The sequence below is a fragment of the Tenrec ecaudatus genome, chromosome 5, assembly GCF_050624435.1.
Source record: "Tenrec ecaudatus isolate mTenEca1 chromosome 5, mTenEca1.hap1, whole genome shotgun sequence".
Taxonomy (NCBI): Eukaryota; Metazoa; Chordata; class Mammalia; order Afrosoricida; family Tenrecidae; genus Tenrec; species Tenrec ecaudatus.
Window position 1 is genome coordinate 51,556,345 of NC_134534.1, and position 20,187 is coordinate 51,576,531.

At 39.4% G+C, this 20,187-nt stretch overlaps 1 protein-coding gene across 1 annotated transcript in view; it reads right to left on the reverse strand.

The window, feature by feature from the left end:
• The window catches only part of CNBD1 (cyclic nucleotide binding domain containing 1), a 308,432-nt gene extending 288,765 nt beyond the window's left edge, over positions 1 to 19,667 (reverse strand). The window contains exons 1-4 of the mRNA XM_075550829.1: positions 19,466 to 19,667; positions 18,617 to 18,686; positions 13,725 to 13,838; positions 532 to 534 (exon numbers count right to left, since the gene is read on the reverse strand). Of these exons, the coding sequence (XP_075406944.1) occupies positions 532 to 534; positions 13,725 to 13,838; positions 18,617 to 18,686; positions 19,466 to 19,667 (389 nt within the window). The remainder of the gene's footprint in view (positions 1 to 531; positions 535 to 13,724; positions 13,839 to 18,616; positions 18,687 to 19,465) is intronic.
• Positions 19,668 to 20,187: the final 520 nt, after the last annotated feature.

A 20,187-nucleotide genomic window follows, 5' to 3' on the forward strand; every position in this document is an offset into this window, starting at 1 on the left:
ACACAGGGAATCCAGGGCGGATTCAGGACCAGTGGTATGAGTGGCGATACTAGAAGGGTGAAGGGAGGGTAGGTTGGAAAGGGGGAACCAATTACAAGGATCTACATATGACCTCCTCCCTGCGGGATAGACAACAGAAAAGTGGGTGAAGGGAGACGTCAGACAGGGCAAGATATGACAAAATAATAATTTCTAAATTATCAAGGGTTCGTGAGAGAGGGGGGAACAGGGAGGGAGGAGAAAAGTGAGTAGCTGATGCCAGGGACTTAGGTGGAGAGCAAATGTTTTGAGAATGATGAGGACAATGAATGTACAAATGTGCTTTACACATTTGGTGTATGTATGCATTGTGATAAGAGTTGTATGAGCCCCTAATAAAATGATTTTTTTTAAAAAGAACTCAATGACATCCAACCATTCCAGGAGTTAGCATTTGATCAAGAATCAATGGTATTAAAGAAGTCATGCATTGCTAACGACAATAGCAAAAGCATGGGAAGCTTCAAAATTCATCACAGCCTACTCCTTGACTCTCTAATTAACACCATTAAAATGGAAACATACTAAAAAGGGCTTTCCTTTCAGTGAAATCACCTTTCCTCAGTGGCGTTATAATTATTAGTGACATTTTGTAGAGCTGGGCTTAGAACTTTCTTCAACAGTCCACCTTAATTCAAGGGAATCCTATGTGTGTCAACAACATCAATAAACTCAGTTGACTAAAATAGGGCCCACAACATGCAGGGCTCCAGTTTTAGGTCATAGCTAAGAATTTTATTTCGGCCACAAAGGACAACACCAAAGCAGGGCAGAGGAAGTTAGTTACGTGTGCACCAAGGGTGCCCTAAGAACTAGCAAGACAGTCCTCCATTTCTCCCTTCCCTTTTATGCCTCCTCCTCCTCACCTGACACCCACAAGAGTGGTCCTCTCTGACAAATACTAAATTGGGTTATTAGAGTAGCAGGTAAAATAATTTTGATAGTATTTGGATAATCAAGAAATGTAAAAAGTTGCCCATGATACTCTGATTCTTTCCAATTTCCTGTTCAATTCTTCAACTTAAGCACCTGCCTCAAGCCTTCCTAAGGCACACTTCTCCTGACATTTCAGTCCATCACCTGTCAAACGAACGCATCCCTGCGGAACCCAGGGGACCCTTTGTGGCCCCTATTGTATTACTTTTCCCCTCTTACTCAAAGCCAGCCAGTGCCACAAAAGTGCACACTCTATGTATAAAAACCATGTCTAATTTTCACTTAGCACATAGTGCTCAGTCTGTAATATTCTAATGAATATAGTATTATTGTGATGTTTTATTGAAACCAGTATAAAATTTTTACTTTTCCTTTAGAAAAAAACAAATGGAACAGAATCAGCAAAGCTCTGACTTTTAAGAACACTTGTGACATCTCATTCAATAGTTCTCAAAACTTCAAAGATACTATAGGTATTATAATCAAAGGCAGTCTAAATTGTTCCTATGCTAAATACTTACTTTTCCAATAGTCACTCCATCAGTGTATATTTACTCTAGGCTTTTAGTTATCACATCTTTATTTTTCAACATGCTCTGTACACCACTTTGAAGAATTTATGATCCATCTATGTAGAATGTTCACTATGATTGCTTGTTAAATTTTTGGCAAAAATAACATGGAAACTTTCCTTATCATTTCTAGCCCAGAACAAACCCCCTGTTACTATTGCAGACAGAACTACAAATGAAATTGAGAGCTTCTACTGAGGCACTGGGAATGTTCTAAGGTCTTATGCATCTGGAGTTCAAATGTAAGAATCAATTCTTTGCACAATACATTGTTGCACACTTTTAGCTTGCTTAATGATTTGCTCCATTAGAGGGACACAGACTTCTAGGCACAAGGAAACATACTCGGCCAAGCTCTTCCGGTCAGACTGTGTTTTGCAATATGAAGAACAATTTTAATGGTTCCTGAGACTTGTGGGTAAGAGATCATACTGCATGCACACCGTCCAAATCCCTTCATTCGTCCCAAATCAAATCATCACGTGGTTACAGAATACAAACTAAAAGAACCTTACTTTGCAAAGCATGATCATTAACTGAGTCATTACACACCTGGAAACTTCTAAACTAATGCATCCTCATTTGTCCTCATATGATCTGGTGCCCAATTAAAATTGAATTATTCAAAGTAATAGCTACTGATTGGGCTTTAAAATGGCCTGAGTAAAATAATACCAAAGAGATTCCATAAATTCAATAAAATGAATACTCGTATATGGATATTTGAAATGAGGCAAATCACAGCTTTTGTAGTTTAACTAAAATAGGCCTATAGATGAATTTGTAGATGATGAAAATATAAGGTGGAGTTCCACAGGAAAAAATACAACTGAATTGTTTGTTTTCTATATTCTGAGTGGAAAAAAATAAATCCACATCAAATAGTAGTCTCTTAGTTTGCTACTCAAATTATGGCCCCTGGATCGGCAGCGATCAATAACAATTGGGCTTGTTAGAAATGTGGAACCTCAAACTCCAGCCCGTGTTCTGAATCAGAATGAGTATTACGGTAAGATGAGCAGCATGGTCAGGAGTTTATCGAAAGTCACTTTGAAAGTAAAGTCGACTTTGTCTTTGCCTGCCTCGGTAAATACTTAATAATTACCTTTTAAATAATTAATTCCCATGAAGAAGCATTCACGCTGCTATCTTCCATAGTCCAATGCAAATGGATGGTGTATATTTTTATTTGTTTACACTGCGCTGTCTTCTGCAGTCAGTCAATGCTCTACTCAGGGCTACGGGAGTACTGCTGCTTACTTCTCACTCAGATAACTCCATGAACTTGTCCCTATCATGAGGTCCCAACTACACTTTTTATTGTTTCTCTCTGAAATATTTTTTCGTGAGTTAAAAAGAATGCCACAGGGCATTGTACAGGCATCAGCTGATCATCCATGTCCCTGTAGCAAAGGTGCTGGCAAACCTGCTCCAGGTGGATCAGGCTTGGAGTTGTTTCTATGGCAGCCACTCTTCCTATCTACCAGTCCCTAGGTTATCAGATTCCTACGTCAGCAGTCTATTCTCCAACCCAGTCTTAATAGTCCTTCAGTCTCATTAGCTTTGCCTCATCAGCATTCATAAGGAATGCTGAACCACCTACCTGCTAGACACAGACCGAGTGGGAGCAAGGTACTATGGTTAGTGCTTCATCTCCCTTCCCCGGAAGCTGTGCTAGTCTCCTCACTTCATGCTGAACGTTGTTCTGAACTCAGCGGCAGTAATTCTCATTCTGATTGCACATAAACATCAACTAGGAATTTTTTTTTTAATTAAGAGGTCTTCGGCCCAACCCAGTCATTTCTATTTAAATAGTCTGAGGTAAATGAGGTACTGACACATGTACTTTTCAAAGTCTAGCCAGGTGATTCAAAAGAGGAGTTAAAGTGAACTATTAGTGTTGAAAGCATGGTGGCTTCCCCAGTATTTCTCTGGCAGTTTCTACGCCACCCCCCACCCCCCCCTGAGACTCTAAGTGTAAAATTCATACCAGGGATGGGAGTGGGGGAAGCTCCACAGTTCCCAAGCTTGGCACATCTCTTATCTCTATGGCCTCCTCTTTTCCACAGTCCCATGCTTTCTGCAGTTGGCCTTATCCAAGTAGTCCTTGCCCCGCCCTTTTCTCTGAGACAATGACTGCAGGGGGTGGAGCGTGAGGATTAGAATGGTCTGATGTTAAAAGGAACCCAAAATAGTAACCCCAAAATATTATCATACATATATGATAATATATATCCAGGGATATATATATGTCCCAGAAGATAAATATATATATCCAAGAAGATAGATATAGATATAGATCCAAGAAGATATAGATCCAGGAAGATATATATCTATATCCCTAGAGTATCTGAAATTTCAAATAGGAAATTAGAGTCTTAGATTAACAGAGCCAAAGAAGCCTTAAATGTCATCTGTAGCCCAAACATTTCAATGTAGGTGTTATGTAACTAAATTCCAAATAAGTTGACTTCTCCAAAGTCAAATAGAGAGTGACAGAACACACACTGCAACTCACGGCATTGCATCCTGAATCAAATCCACTTTCAATTGTTGGCTGGATTTGAGTTCTGATCAGAATTTCCAGGAAGAGCACTTCTTTATTTTGACTTGTAACTTCATTACATATGGGCATAATTTTACCATTTTCTCCCAAACACAGATGGACAGTCTTGAGATCTGCATCTTTCTTCTTTGCTCCTACAGCTGGTGCTTGTTAAGCATTCAGTTAGCTTTCATCAGTTTTGCTGTGAGTTTTCTTTCTTTATTGTATGACACCTTAGGTGAAAGAACGTTGATTTTTTTATGAACTGTACAATTTAACAGATTGGTAAATTAGGTATAAATCATCAGTTCTGTGTTCTTTTTTACTCTTTGCTCTTTTCAGGACTTTAGAAAAAGATTATTTCATCACCTGCTATATCTGTTATTTTAGTTTTTTCTTTATTTCAATCAGCCAACTGTCATTTCAATTAGCTTGGTAACAAGTAAGAATTTTCTTGAGTGGGGTTGGGTGGTGGATACAACCAATCATTCAACACACTGATGGTTCCTTTGTACCATTACTTTGAGCTATACCTACTTTTAAGTAAAGGTCCCCTTATTGCTGAATCACATCTTGCTTAATGTCAGCCAGCTTGAAAATGATACTTGTTTCTGAATTAAATAGGGACATATTGTAAAAGTTAACCTAGTTAGTTTTTAAAAAACTAATTTTTTTTTAAATTCTGGCGGCTACGCTTTACTGGAGCTAAACTGGTCAAACAACAAAAATCACAAGCGCAAATTGCTTGTAGCTCGATCTTTTTTATTGCATAACCACGGAAGAGTGTGAAATTTGCTAGACCAAATAAAGCAAGTTTTATCATCAGTGCTAATATTTATTAAAATGTATCTTAGACCAGGAGAGCAGTCATTATCTATTATCTACAGTGACTATTTTCTTTGTGACATGTGCCCTTAACCCAGTTCTTAAGTTTTCCTAGGTCATTGGTAGAGTGTTTGATGTGTGGCCTTGTTTGAGAATATTCAATCTATTTTTCCTAGAAATATTCTGCCTGAAGATGGTGGGGAAATTTTCCTTTTGTCTCTAGTTTCACAGCTGAAATTGAAGGGTTGGCACCTACTCTCCCTATCACATTAAGGAAGCCCAGGCACACCAGGAGAGAATATGGGCAACCTAAAAACACAAGCATCATGAGAATTAGAGGCCTAAAGTGTTCTTGATTGTGTACTCAGACATCCTTAATACCAGCTTCACCCTACTTCCGGTTAGTTAAGGGGAACTGATCCCATGGCTGTGTAGTAAATATCTGACTCGTAATTTCCCTCCAGGACATAGCACAAGTACTCCATCGATTCTCACAGGCTGTGTAATCTTCAAAGAAGCAGACTGCTACCTCTTTCTCCCACAGAAAAACCCGTGGGTTCAAATCATTGCTCTATCGGTTAGTGGCTGTATACAACTACTATGCCATCAGGGTTCCTTAAGAAAGCCAATAAATTCCCTTTTGTAATGAGTTGTTGCACTAAATAATAATCCAATGCAAAAAAATTGAAAGTTGAATTCATAATGATAAACCATGTTTATAGATTTTATTTAATAATTGTATCTAGCCTCTCATCCTCCTCAAATCATAAGCTTTCAACAGCACAGTACTTGATACCACAGATTTGGTAAAAAAAAAAAAATTGGTTAAATTACTTAATAAAACAACTAGTTGAATGTAGGTATAGGATATCATGTTTATAATTCATAATTTTATATTGTTGCCATTACATTTTCTTTAAAACAGATGATTTGTCACTAGACATTTGATTGCCAATAATATTTAGCCAGAGTCCTCGATTTTGAAATTATTTCTCTTTATAATTTTAAAAGTATAAAATGTAAAACTGCAAAAATGTTCGAGGACAAACGGAGGCTGAACTGTCACTTACATTTTCTGGGTAACAACTTCCTATATTCTTGGGAATTTTAAAAATGTAGAAAATTAATATATTTTTTAAATAAAAACTATTTACTAAAAGTACTTTTGTAAATGCACTTTTTTCACCTTAATAGATACAATTGCAGGAAGCCATCGGCCTTACAGTATTTCTAAAGTTCTTAGAGTTCAATAAAAAGAAAGAAGAGTCATAAACTTTGCAGTTTAGAGGAAAAAAATTCTCTAAAGTTATTATACAATAGTTTAAAAGTAGAAGGGCCCACTATTCACCTGTAAACTAGACTTTTTGTTCAATACTTGCATTTAAATAGCTATACCTTCTCTATGTGCAATAAGGTGGTGTAGTGGATTACGTTTGGGTTGCTAACCACAAGTTCAACAGTTCCAACTTACCAGTTCCTCCACGGGAGAAAGATGGGGCTTTCTGCTCCCAGAGTCATTTATAGCCTCAGAAATCCTGAGAAGCATTCCTATTCTGTCCTCTAGGATCACTATGAGTCATGATTGACTCCATGGGTTTGTTTTAATATCTATGGGAATTCTGCTGCACAAGATCTCTTTAAAGTGTTAGAGAGCATTTGTTGCCCTCATCATTCTCAAAATATTTGCTCTCCACTTAAGCCTTTGGCATCAGCTCAATTTCCCCCTCCCTCCCCGCTGCCCCTCCTCATGAACACTTGATAATTTATAAATTATTATTTTGTCATATCTTACACTGTCCAACGTCTCCCTTCGCCCATTTTTCTGTTGTCCATCCCCCAATGAATGTACAGATGTGCTTTACACAATTGATGTATGTATGGATTGTGATAAGAGTTGTATGAGCCCCCAAAAAATGATTTTTAAAATGTTAAAGAGCAAAGATGGCACCTCAAAAACAGCAACATATATAAACTATAAATCAAAATCTAAGATTATTCCAGCACCTTCCTAATTAACTAAGGCTGCTCAAAATACTGATGGCTATGACAATCCCAGTTTGTGTTACTCTAAAAGGAATACAAATTAGATCTTTAAATTTCTTTGGAAATAGATCTAGCATTTATTATGCAATAAAATCAGAAATCATTTTTATAGGGTCAAATAATTTTATCTACCAATTGGTATGTGCAAATCATTCCATTGAGAAGCCCCTTATACATAGAATGGTAGCTCATATAATGTATGGTTTGCAATTTATTTAAACTGGTTTTTAAAAGGTAGAATTTCTTTAATATGGTTTAATTCACATAAGACATCCTTGTTCTTTATAGTTTAAGATAATAGTAAGTGTGAATATAATTAGCAATCTCTTTCAGTGCAAGGGAAAAATTAGGGCAATCAGGGTGACTTCTCTAAAGTCATGTTGCTGGTATTGAAAAAAACAAACACTCAAACCTAAGAATTCTGGGTCAAAATTCTTTAAAAACAAAGCACACACGCAGCTGTGTATTTGATTTCCTGATTCCAAAAAATCCCCTGGTATAGTTTCCCCATGACTGAATCTACTTTAAGATAATGATTCTTATGAGTCCTTGTTCTCATTCTTGCCCTGTCTTTAAACTTTAACTCAAACTGAATTGCTTCCCGATGTGTGAACCAGTCTTCTGATTAGTGTCATTATTGTACTGTGGCTTCAAATAGATATCAGGGCTATACGAAGGCTTCCTCCCACTCTCCTTGCATTTGACTGTCCACCTTCAGTATTCAGCCAATGACTTGCCAGCAGCCAGTCTCATCAGCTGCCTGGAGCTTGGCAGCTGGCCCGTTTTAAAGTCCTGTTAGCTGTCATACGATATTTACATCAAAAGAAACTTTATAGCATTGAATATGATAACAATGAATGTCTGGTAATGAATAAGTGTAATAGTACAGGCATTTGGTGTGCCAGGATTGATGCTACCTCATCATTTCTGTTCTACTAAAACTCAAAAAACTCAAACTCACTGCTTGCAAGTCGATTCTGACTTTGAAAGACCCTCTCAGACTGGGTAGAACAGCCCTTTGGGTTCCTGTAGATCCTTACGGGAGCAGGAGATCTCAGCATCTCCTGAAGAGCAGCTGGTGGGTTCAAACTACTGACTTTGTGTTCAGCAAGCCAGCAAGTAATGCAACCTCACCACCAAGGCTCCATGCTGCCTGCAAGAGCCTTTGAGTCCCTGAGTTTTGGTCTCACCCCACTGGGGTAGATATGTATGCACCACAATTACATGGAGAAATTGTATAGAAACCAAAGTGCATACTTTTCCACCATTAATAAGATAGTATATATACTAATTGTATTTAAATTGAGGGAAAGCTTTACCTCTTTGATATCTATTCATAGACCTAATAGCATTAAGCTAATTAAGAAACTAAAAACACCTTTATAATCCTGTGTCATTCTGGACTCCTTTGGTTAGAAATTACAGAAAACCAGTAAGTGACAAATATTGTGGGGGGGAGAAGAGAGAAATCTATTTCCCAATGCTAATATCAAGAGCCCCAGTGGTTTGCTATCCAAAAGGTCAGCAGTTTGAAACCACCAGCTGCTCCTCAGGAGAAAGATGGGCTTTCTCTCACAGAGGCAGTTCCACCCTGTCCCTTATGGTCACTATAAATAGGCATTGACTTTGGCAGTGAGTTTGGGTGGTTTAACTTCAGAAGTGGCTGAATCCAACCAGTCAAACAATGACACCCTTCTCCCTGTGACTATTGGTAATTTCTGGGTCGCCCAGTCTACCACCAATCACTGTGACTCTGGTTGAGAAGCCAAAACCACACAACGTTTTATACTAGGGTCAGGGACAATTCCGTAATAAGAACAGGAACTGAACTGAGGTTCCGGGAACAAAGTAAAGACATGGTAAAAGCAGGCAAAACTCACAGATATTAAAACTGTATATCCTCTTAAGGAAATTTCTCTAATTTTCCTCAACCCTGAATTACTAACCCTTGACACCCACCTCCTCTAAAGCTGAAGAATCTTTCCAGAGGTTAGGTGTATGTCCTAACGTCTGGGATTTAATTGTGCTTGTCAAGCCTGGCTAGCTTTTTATTGCACTATTGAAGGGTAATTAAATTGGGCACAGTTCTATCAGTATTTATAAGGTCTAGAATGTACAGAGGCTTGAGATAAATTAATTCTGTGATTGAATTTCTATAATAATGGAAATGGCTCAGTATTTCCCATGCAGATATCCTCCAAGTTCTGATAATATAAGGAAGCTTCAATACGTTTTGGGGTTTTTTTGGGGGGGGGCTATTCTAATTCACGTGTTCCATGAACTTTTACAGCATCGTTCAAAAAACAATGGACAGAATACAGAGTCATTGTACCCCTACAAAAAATGGGTTGGCTTTCCGCCATTGTGAGGGGTAGCACAGGATCAAGAATCAATGGTAGTGAAGAAGGATGTCCAAGATGTAATGATGGTATTAGCCAAATTCCAGGATTCACGAATTGATAGAACAGTCATCTAAATGTTTCAATCAGCTGTTGAAGCACTGGAAGTATTCACGTTGTTTGACAAGAAATTTGGAAGGCACATACCTGGTCAACTGATTAGAAGGAAATCATAATTGTACCTATTCCCCCCCAAAATTATGGGCAACAGAGGAATGGGAATTCCAGAACACCTGAGTTCGCACAGAGAGGGTACATTAACCAAGAAGCAATTGTTTCACAAAATAAGGGAACACTGCATATCTTAAAACCAAGAAAGGTATGTGTCAAGGTTGTATCCTTTCACAATATTTATTTAATCCGTTTTCTGAGAAAATAACCCGAGAAGTCGTACTGTGTGAGGAAGGACACTACATCAGGATCGAGGGAAGACTTAAGAGTAACCTAAATACACAAATGATCCCTTCTTGATTCCTGAAGAGGAGGAGGACTTGAAGTATGTGCTCATAAAAATCACATCCTCCAGCATTCAGTATGTGTTGCAACTCACTGTAAAGAAGCTCACAATCTTCACCCCTGGACCACAGACAACAGCATGACAAATAAAGAAAATGCTTCTCCTCAATGATTTCATTTTGCTTGGATCCATAATTAATGTACACAGGAGCCACCAAGCAATCAAACACCTTAATGCATTGGGAAAATAGATATCTTGGCAAAAGACCGCTTTACAGTGTTGAAAAGCAAACATGTCACTTGGAAGACTAAAGTGACGCTGACCCCTGTCATGGTTTGTCAACAGTCTCACCTGCATGTAAAGCTGGACGATGAATAAGGGAGGCCCCAGAGGACTGATGCATTTGACGTACGGTGTCGGTGAAGAATGCAGAAAGTGTCGTGGACTGCCAGAACAAACAAATTTGTCGTGGAAGAAGGACACCAGATTTGCCTCTGGCAAGACGGTGAGACTGTCTCACCTACTTTTGGCAAATTATGAAGAAAGACCAATCCCTGACCAAGGACATCCTGTGCGGAAACGTGGAAGGTCAGGGGAAAAGGAAGACATTCCACAAGAATGATCGACACTGTGGCTGCACCAACGTGCTCAGACCTAGCAACTGTGAACCGACTCTAGTACCAGGAGGTGAGCTCAATTGCACCTAACAGCAACAACACCTAACAACAATTTTATGTCTCTTTAAAAAATTTAGCCATAATTTGTATGGAATTTTATCTTTTCTGTGCTGATGTAAATAAATAAAAACATATTCACTATCAACTCCTTAACTAAAACTCTTATGAGGAAAAACAGTTATGAGTCTCAATTACCTGATAATCTACTTGTTAGTGTCAGAAATACAAATACAGTTCTAATTTACAGCAACCCCGCGAACAAAAGAGCAAGACACCACTCGGGCTTGATCCCACTATTGCAGCCACTGAGTCTCACCGCGGGTCTGCCTCTCTTTCGCCACCCTTCGACTTGACCAAGCATGATGTCCTTGTCCGAGGACGGGGCTCACCGGACACCCCTCCTAAGTCCTTGAGACAGTCTTGCTAGCCTTGCTCCTAAGGAGCATTCGAGCTGTACTTCTTCCAGACAGTTTAGTTCTTTGGAAGTCCACAGTGTGTTCATTATTCTTCTCCAGCACCATGATTCACACGGAATCCTTCTTCTTCTGTCTCCTTACTCAATACCTGAAGTCATCTTTATCTGTGCAATCTTCGAAGTCATCAAGGATTCCATCTTTCTTGGGTCCACAATCGATGCTCGTGAAAGCAGCAGTCAAGAGATCAAACACTTCCTTACCTCGAGTAAATCTGCTGCACAAGACCTCTTTAAAGTCTTGGAAAGCAAGTCTCAGTCTGAGGGCTAAGGTGCACCTCAGCCAAGCCATGATATTTCAGAGAGCAGTAACATCCCATGATAATCCAATCTACTCCAGAAAGTGCACTCTCACCTTCTGCAACATAGTCTCCTTCCTTGCCTTTAAAATGACATACAACGCAGATAAACACGGGTCTACCTAGAATCAGGAGCCCAGGGAAAAAAAATACTCTCAAATGCCTATAATGGCCTTCTAATCTTGTCACTTATTCCTTCCGCATGCCCACCAAACCCACGGCCTTCAAGTCAATTCTGACTAACCGCAACTCCTTTGGGGTTGTAAGGTTATAAATCATGATGGTAGCAGAAAACCTCATCTTCCTCCCTCAGAGTCACAGGCGGGCCCAAACCGCTGATATTGTGGTTTGAAGCCGAATGCATAACTACACAGGCCACCGGGTCTTCTCCTTCTTCATATCAAAACATGAGCTTAAAAAAAAAATCCTAAACTCACTGTCAAGTCAATGCTGACTCACAGAGACCACCCTGTGGGCTTCTGAGACTGTAGAGTGTTTACAGAAATAGAAAGCCCAGTCTAACCCACAAACTTGAACCACATGTAATGCCCAAGTTGCTAAGTAGATTCATTCATTCTTAAGCGTTTCTTTAAGTCAAATTGGTTGGTAAGTTGATACAGGTGCATATGAGTTTAGCCTTACTTCAATTAAATAAAAGCCCCCAAATCTCTCAATGATTGTACAGCTGCACATGCAGCAAATGAAGATGATTGTGATGAAGAATTTGAGTCGGGGTGTTTCAAGCTTTACACCAAGTTCACTGCCTGTGAGGCAGCGCTGAGGCATAGGGACCCCTGGACATTTCTGAGACTGTAACTGCTGACCAAAGTCGAAAGTCCAGTCTTGCTGCCAAGGAAAGGGATGTGAACCCAATGCAGACCCACCACGCCTCCAGCGGTGCCAACCGCATAGGGAGGGCAAATTTGCATAGCACCTTGAGGAGCTCTGGATGGGGGGGAGGCGCAGCAGGAGGAGAGTGGGGGGGTTACATGCTGGGTTGCTAACTTGAAGGTCAGCAGTTGGAAACCCCCAGCCACTCAAGGGGAGAAGACAAGGCTTTTTTCCTACTCCCATAAAGAATTGCAGTCTTAGAAACTCAAGGGGGGCACCTCTACCCTGTCCTACAGGGTCACTGCGAGTTGACATCACTCAATGGCAGTGAGTTTGGTTTTTATAGGGAAAGTATAAGTTTTCTGGAAGTCAGACTTTAACAACGTGGAGACTGCCTGTACTTCCATGAGGAAGTTCCTTGTGAAACAGTGTTAAAAATTAAGTCATTTCATAAACTGTATTTGTCAGTAATATTTTAACAAAAATATTTGCAAAAGAATTGAATAAGTATGTTCAATAGCATTGGCCAGATATTTTAACTTAATAAGAAAATGAATTATCCCTACCTATCAATCTCCAGAGTCAGGGGTTAACAAGGGTTTAAAATCAAGAAAGGTGTGTGTGAATATTATATCCTTTCAAAATACGTACTCAATCTTTATGCTGAGCAATTACTATAAGAAACTGAACTATGTGAAGAACCAATCGTCCAGATAGAGACAGACGCATTAACAAACTGAGATATGCCAATGATGCAACTTTGCTTGTTCACAGAGAAGAAGCCTCAAACCCCTTACTGGTGAGGATGCGTGACTAGTCTTCAGTATGGATTACACTTCAAGGAAAAGAAAACAAAAATCCTCGAAACTGGGCCAATACAAAACATCCTGATAAATAGAGAAAAGATTGAAATTGTCAAGGATTTTTATTCACATGGATCCATGATCAACACTCATAAAAACAGGAGTGAAAAAATTAAACAATATATGGCATTGAGCCATTGATGCTCAATGCCTCTTTAAATTATTAAAAAGCAAAGACGTTACTTTGAGGACTTCGGTGCATCTGGCCCATCCGATGCTATCGACAATCACCTCATCGGTGTGTGAAAGCTGAATGATGACTCAGCAAGCCTGCACTAGGGCATCGGAATTAAGGTTCTGGTGAGGAATATCGAGCACATGGCGGACTCCAGAACAAACACGCTTTCAAAGAAGTGCGATCTGCATGCTCCTTAGAAGCCAAGATGGCATAACTCACTCCTGGTCATGTTGCTTAGCCGTGTGACAGAAGGACCAATATCTGGAGAAGGGCATCATGCCTGGTCAAATCCAGGCTTGGGGAGAAAGAGGAAGGCCCTCCATGAGAACAATGGGCACCGTGACTGAGACCCTGAGCTAAGACACAGTGACGGTTGTGAGGATGTCAGTAGCCGGGACAGCATTTCATTAGATTGCTAGCAGTCAGAACTCACGGGTCTGCACCTAGGAGCAATCCCCCATCCCTGTTTTCCACGTTGCTCCTCATCCTCGAGTGCTGGGGACTAAGCAAATGAAGTTCATTTTTTGAATTCCTTTATTTCTTTCAAACTGTAGATGAACAACCATGCTTTCAGAAAGACATCCTTACCTTTCTGATTCCATTTTGGCAAGTTTAGGCACCCTGGTTTTATTCTGCAGGAATATTTTCGGATATTGCTTCATAAAGAAGTTGTGAGCATTCAGAAGACTGCAAGAACTCTTGCTTTAAAATAAAGAGATGAGAAAACTTAATTGTGAGTAACATGAGAGTAAGAGACTCCAAGGAAAATATTTTTAACTGTATATACAGCTTAATTATATGCTACCAAGGCTAAGAATCAAATGATAAAAACAAGTAACATACAGATTTTGTACACCTACAATATCCATTATAAAAAATGCAAGTATTGTGCGTTAATGAAAAAAAATTTTTAAATACCAAATTGTTGACAAGGGCAATGTCCAAAAAATGGTTTTTAAGCTGAATCATCTTAAAATTTCTACAATTAAAGAACCTCTACCTTGGAGCCCTGGTGGCACTGAGGGTTAGGCAGAAGGCTGCTATCTCCAAGGTCAATAGTTCAAATCTATCAAGTCAGGCTATCAGCTCTGACAAATCTGACCGTCCTGGAAACCTGATATAGGGTCTCGGTGACTATAAATGGATGACAGTGGATTGGGTCTGGTGGCTTTATAGTACACTTCGTGATTAAAGTACCTCCGAAATGAGTCACTAAATGGTTCACACAAACAAGTACATTCTGGGACAAATAAATAAATGGACCTTTAATGAAAAACCTCCTGAGCTGTTTCTTAGATTGGAACAGAGGTGTGTTAGTGCTAACACCCAACCTTTGATCCTTCTCTGGACCCAGTGAAGCATAACCAACAAGGGTTGGATTTGGGGGTTCTCCTTTACATAGACTGTACTGGAGTATCTGCCCCAGGCTACTCCTATTTGAAGTCATGTTTAAACACACTGACAGTATTAACGATGCTAATACTAAACCAATTTTAGTGATGACTACAGGACATGATTGATACCACTAGTTCCCAAACAAACAAAAACTCACTGCCTTCAAGCTGATTTGAACTCATTCCCACTTGATAGGATAGAGTAGAGCTGCCTCTGTGGATTTCTGAGTCTACAAATCTTTGTGGGAGTAGAAAGATTTATCCATCTCCCACTGAGAAGCAGGTAGTTTTGAACTGCTGTCCCAGCTCTTAGGAGCCCAGCATACAACACACTACACCACACTAGGTTGTACAGGGGAAATTTTCTGAATTTCTCAGTCTAGTCCCTAACACAACCTGCGCAGAGGAAATTCTCCTTTCCCTTCTTCCACCTTGAAGCAGAGGGACATTGTGGTCTTGAGAGTCACGCAATAAAACAGAGAGAAAGTTTGCAAGGTGCTCAGTTCCTGAACTAGAACAACTTGCTGATCAGAATGACTCCTTTGAGTACTTGTGTGCGAGAGAAATCAAATTCTGTTGTGATTTGAGGTTTATCTATAGCAGCTAGAATTATCCAAACTAATGGGATGTTTCTTCTATATATCATTCAGGTCTGATCACAAATCAGCGGTCATAATAAGCTCTTAATATAATATCTATTGAAAATAATATTTATATGTTTGTCCTGCGGCAATTTATATTTTTTACTTTAATTAAAACAATAAAATTTTAATCCAATCCAGTTTTTATAGATTATTTCCTGATGAAATTATCTCACAAATATTACAGTATCTACATTTCTTTCAGAAAAATTACAAGAAAAAATATTATTCTTGTATATAAAAAGAAGCAGGTCCAATTTGATATGAATTATATCTGTGTATCTGTGACACATATGTGCATATTTGTATACATATACGAATATATGTACATTTTTATCTATGTGTGTTTATCACTACATGTGTATCCTTTCATTGCAACACGAGCTCAAAAATTCCCTGATATTATGCCAATATATTTACATTTCACACATCTTTGATGTAAATGAGAAGATAATTTAATCATAACTATTTTTACATAATATTTTAAACTGTTATTCTATTCAGCATCCTTTATACTTAAAATATGTTACTGTAACTCCGAGTCCCTAGTTATGAATCCATTCACTCATCTCCCTTGTCAATGGACAAAGTTCATTAGCCAATAACTTTATCATTTCAAAGTTGTTTTCTCCAAGTCATCCCATTTGCTATTGCAATTAGTTAATCATACAAATAAATCTCAAATTTTTTCCAAAAATTTTTTTAATCTACTTTGACAAAGGTAACTAAATCTGAACCTAGAGGGACTGAGATGCCCTCAAATGTTCTCTCTCCTAAATCAGCTGGAAAAGGTCATGAGCTAAGGGGGAAAGCTGAAATCCCCGTTACGATGAGAGCAAATATCTGATTTGCATCTAAAATGAGGTTTTCAAATACACGAGGTCTAAAACGTCTATATTATATCTTATTTCTATAAACAAACAAAAAGAGACTGCCTACCCTGTAGGACTGTTGTAGTAGTTAGAAACAACGCACATTAAGCTTTTGACCTAATGTTTATAAAATAGGAAGCTTGTAAAAGAGGCAGCTAATATAAATACAAATACAGAATGTAAGAGAAAATGGCATTTTTTAATGAAAGTTCATCACTCGGCATTTATGCTTTTTTAATTTGTTTAAAATATGGGTATATGTATTCTACTTGAATTTTTTAAAATACTGACATTTACATAGCCCTTCTTATTAGCCAGACATAATTGAACATCCATATGAGGGCTGCCCAAAGAAAACTGGATTGTGCTGGGCGGAGTGGAACTTTCATAGCACTTTCATCGCGTCTTTCCCACTAGGTAGGCATCTAGAAACGTGCCTGAGTTAGGACATTCAGTGATGTCGCCTGTGAAGGTTCGCTCTGGTCACAGTGAGTTGTTTTTTGGTTTTTTTTTTGTCAAGGCAGTTTCGCTCGAACCTCATTTTTTGTAAAGGTCGATTTCTGAGAACAGCATGCGGCTGTGAAATTTTGTTTCTTGTTCAGGAAAAATGCCACAGAAACTGTTGTGAGGTTGAACAGAGCTGACAAGTAGTGCTTTGGGGGGGGGGGGGGAAATCAAGTGTGTGAGTGGTTTTCTTGTTTCATAAAAGGTGATGACAAACCTCATTCTGTACATCTGTCAACTTCCCAAATACATGAAAATGTTGACTAGTAGTGCATTTGGAGTTCATTCCACCAGGTCAGACTGTTAAACAAGCTTTCTATTTAGGGATTCTTAAAGATTGCTTAACAGTATAAGGACCAAAAAAACAAAAAGCCTTGTTTGTGGTAGGGAGGAGGCTGGTTTGCCACCACAATGCCCCTGCTCGTGCAGCATCTCAGTGCGCCAGCTTTGTTTGTTTTTTTAAACGCAGCATGCCTCTCTTGCCCCACACACCTTTCTCACGTGACCCCATCCATGCTACTTTTTGTTTCCTCAAATACAGAGGGACATGAAAGGACAGTGACTTGACAACATAGAAGAGGTGGGGGAAAAAAATGAAGGAGGTGCTGTCAGCCATCGAAATAGATGAGTTTGAAAAATGTTTCTAAGAGTGGAATCTCAGATTTGACAAGTATCATTAAGTATGATGGCGATACAGTTGTTTTGTAAAAAAAAAAAAAAAGAAAGAAAAGTAAAAAATTTTAGATACATAGCTTTGAAGGAAAAAATTCTGGATCTTTGGGTGTACTTCCTTGTATATTAGTTCATTATTGAAATCTTGGTAATATAATGGTTATGGGTTCAATCCACAAAGTCTGCAGTTGGAAACCACCGACTAAATAAATAGTTACAGTCTCGGAAACCCACAGGGGGTCTCTGAGTCAGCATTGATTGTATGGAAGTGAGTAATGCTGGTTCATTAGATCCTTTTGGAAGGTTATTATTTCCATCTTAATTTTAGAAATGAGAAAACTGGCATACAAATAAATAAAGGAGTCTGCCCAAATCACCTGACTCATGGAGACTGATCCAGAATCCAAAGCAGGTGATCTGGCTCCTAAGTGTACGTGCCTGAATCTGTACACTCTGCAGGATGGCACTAGGAGTGGGGGGACAGAAGAGGAGAAAACGAAGTCCCTCCTGATGGGAACTCAAAGAAGCGCAAAGTGTGGCCTCCTCCCATTCTCGGAAAACGAGAAATGGGGAAAATCCACATTAAGGTATAGAATAATTTCAAGTGGTGAATAAAATGTAACTTAAACCAAAACCCAAACAAACGCACTGCCAAGGCAGTGCCAACCCACAGCGCCCCTATCGGTCAGGGTGGAACTGCCCCTCTGAGTGTCTGAGACTGTAACTCTTTATGGGAATAGAAAGCTCGGTTCTTCCCCCTTGTGGCGGTTGATGAGTTTGAACTGCTGATCTTTAAGAGCTGGTTTCAAGAGGAAAAGGAGAGCCTAAAAACCTCTGGCGTTTTCTCAAACTCTGCCCATAACGATGAGGTGAAGTCCGCTGCGTGAGGGAATGAAGTAGAGGGTGAGGGTGAGTAAGTAGACAATGGATATGGGAAAAAAATAGCCATCTTCACCGTTGTATCAATTCACGGTGGAAAAGGGAATTGTGGAGGAAATAGATTTCTTAAGTTACGCGGCACAGGAACCCTTGAGCTGGAGGAGTCACCTACTTTAACCAGGCACCCCTACATGCTGCTAGAGCATTACTTCACTCAGATTTGTGTTTCTTCCACTTAAAGTTTGTTCCTCCGAAGACAACTCTATAAGTACTAGAAACGCCCCAGCTCGGGATGGATTATATTTGTTTCACAGTATATTGTTTCCCTAAAAATATGATGTACTTATTCTGCCCATTTGATCGAACATCACCTTCTGGCTTTCAAGTGTTTTAATCTGTGTGGTAAATCGGGTACCGACCTATGAGAGCTTCCACTGGTTTACTGTTAGACTTTATCCATAAAACAAACACAATCACATTCATTTGAACATCAGAAAAGGAATGCGTGCATTACTTACCTGTACTGTCCCCTGATGTGGCATAATACTTTCAACTGGCCATAATCAATGTGCTTAGAAACTTTCAAACCTGAAAAGAAGAGTAATTAAAAATGAGTAGTTTTCCACAATCTTTCTAGCTATGTAAACAAATAGTTCCTTTGTAAATATTCTCCAAAGTAAAAGAATTAAATGAAGTAAGGTATTCACAGTCTTTGCTTCACACACCAGCAGAATGAATAGGGTGATTAAAATAAGGAAAGAATTTAATATTCTTCATGTATGTCAAATCTGACCAGACATTACTTTTTCAATTTCAATAAATACTGGCATTTAGATTCGTCACGTAATGAAACTACTCAGGAAGTAAGCCTTTCAGAACACCCACCCTATACCTATGGAATTGGAAATGGTTTCTAAAATCCAGATGCAACAATTCTGCTTTCTCTCCCACTCCTCAAGAAATCCCACTGATTGACCCTCCCCCTGGATGTCTCTCCTCTCTCCCTCCCTCCTTCTAGGTCCTCCTCTTCCTGCTGGCACCTCCTGCTCCCATTTCTCCACCCCCTTTCTGTCTCCTTAACCTTTTCTCTCTGTCTTTTTCACACACACCCATTCCCTGTTGCCTTCTCTCTAGAATGCCCATACTATGATTCAATGATTCAATCCTACAAATCAAAACGATGGTCATTCTAGACAGACCTCAATCTTTCATTAGCTTCTCTTCAGAATACCTTTCTCCTTATGTATTCATGTAAAATTTTCCCTCTGCAGCCTAGATCTGAGTCAAGTCACACAGACTCTTTTAGGAACTTGACCATGTACCAGGGAACAAAATGGCATTCCCACTTAGTGTGAGAATGTGCTAACATCCGTCAAAGGAGATGGTAAGGCACGCTAAGTATTGAGTTATCGCAATGATTCTTACAGTGTTGACCACTCCCATCACGGGACCCCTCACTGCTTCAGGAAAATACTTGTAGATGCAATTCGAAATATCCTCCCGAAATGAAAAGTTGTAGTAAATACTGCTGGTGTGGTTGATGATGACGACAATGCTGATGGGTGCCATTGAGTTGCCCATAGCAACCCTATGTACGACAGATTGAAACCGTACCAGGTCCTGGGCCACCCACACAATTGTTATATGTGAGCCCATCATTGCAGGCACGGGGACAATCCCTCTCACCGAGGGTTTTCCTTTCTTTCGCTAACACTCTACTTTACCAAGCACGATGTTCTTTTCCAAGGACTGCCCTCGCTTACAATATGCCCGTCGCAGGTGAGACAAAGTCTCCACATTCTTGTTCCTAAGGAGCCTCTGGCTACATTTTCCTCTGAAGCAGAGTTGATGGTTTTTCTGGTCATCCATGGGACTTTCAATATTCTTCACTGTGGTCTTCCTTTGTCATTGTCAACCTTTCATGTGTATAAGAGGTGATGGAGAATGTCATGGCTTGGGGCAGACACACCTTAGTCCTCAAAGTGATATCTCTTGCTATTTAATATTTTAACGAGGTCTTTAGAGCAGATTTTCCTAGTGTAATACTTTCTTCAATTTATTCACTGCTGCTTCTATGAGTATTTGTTGT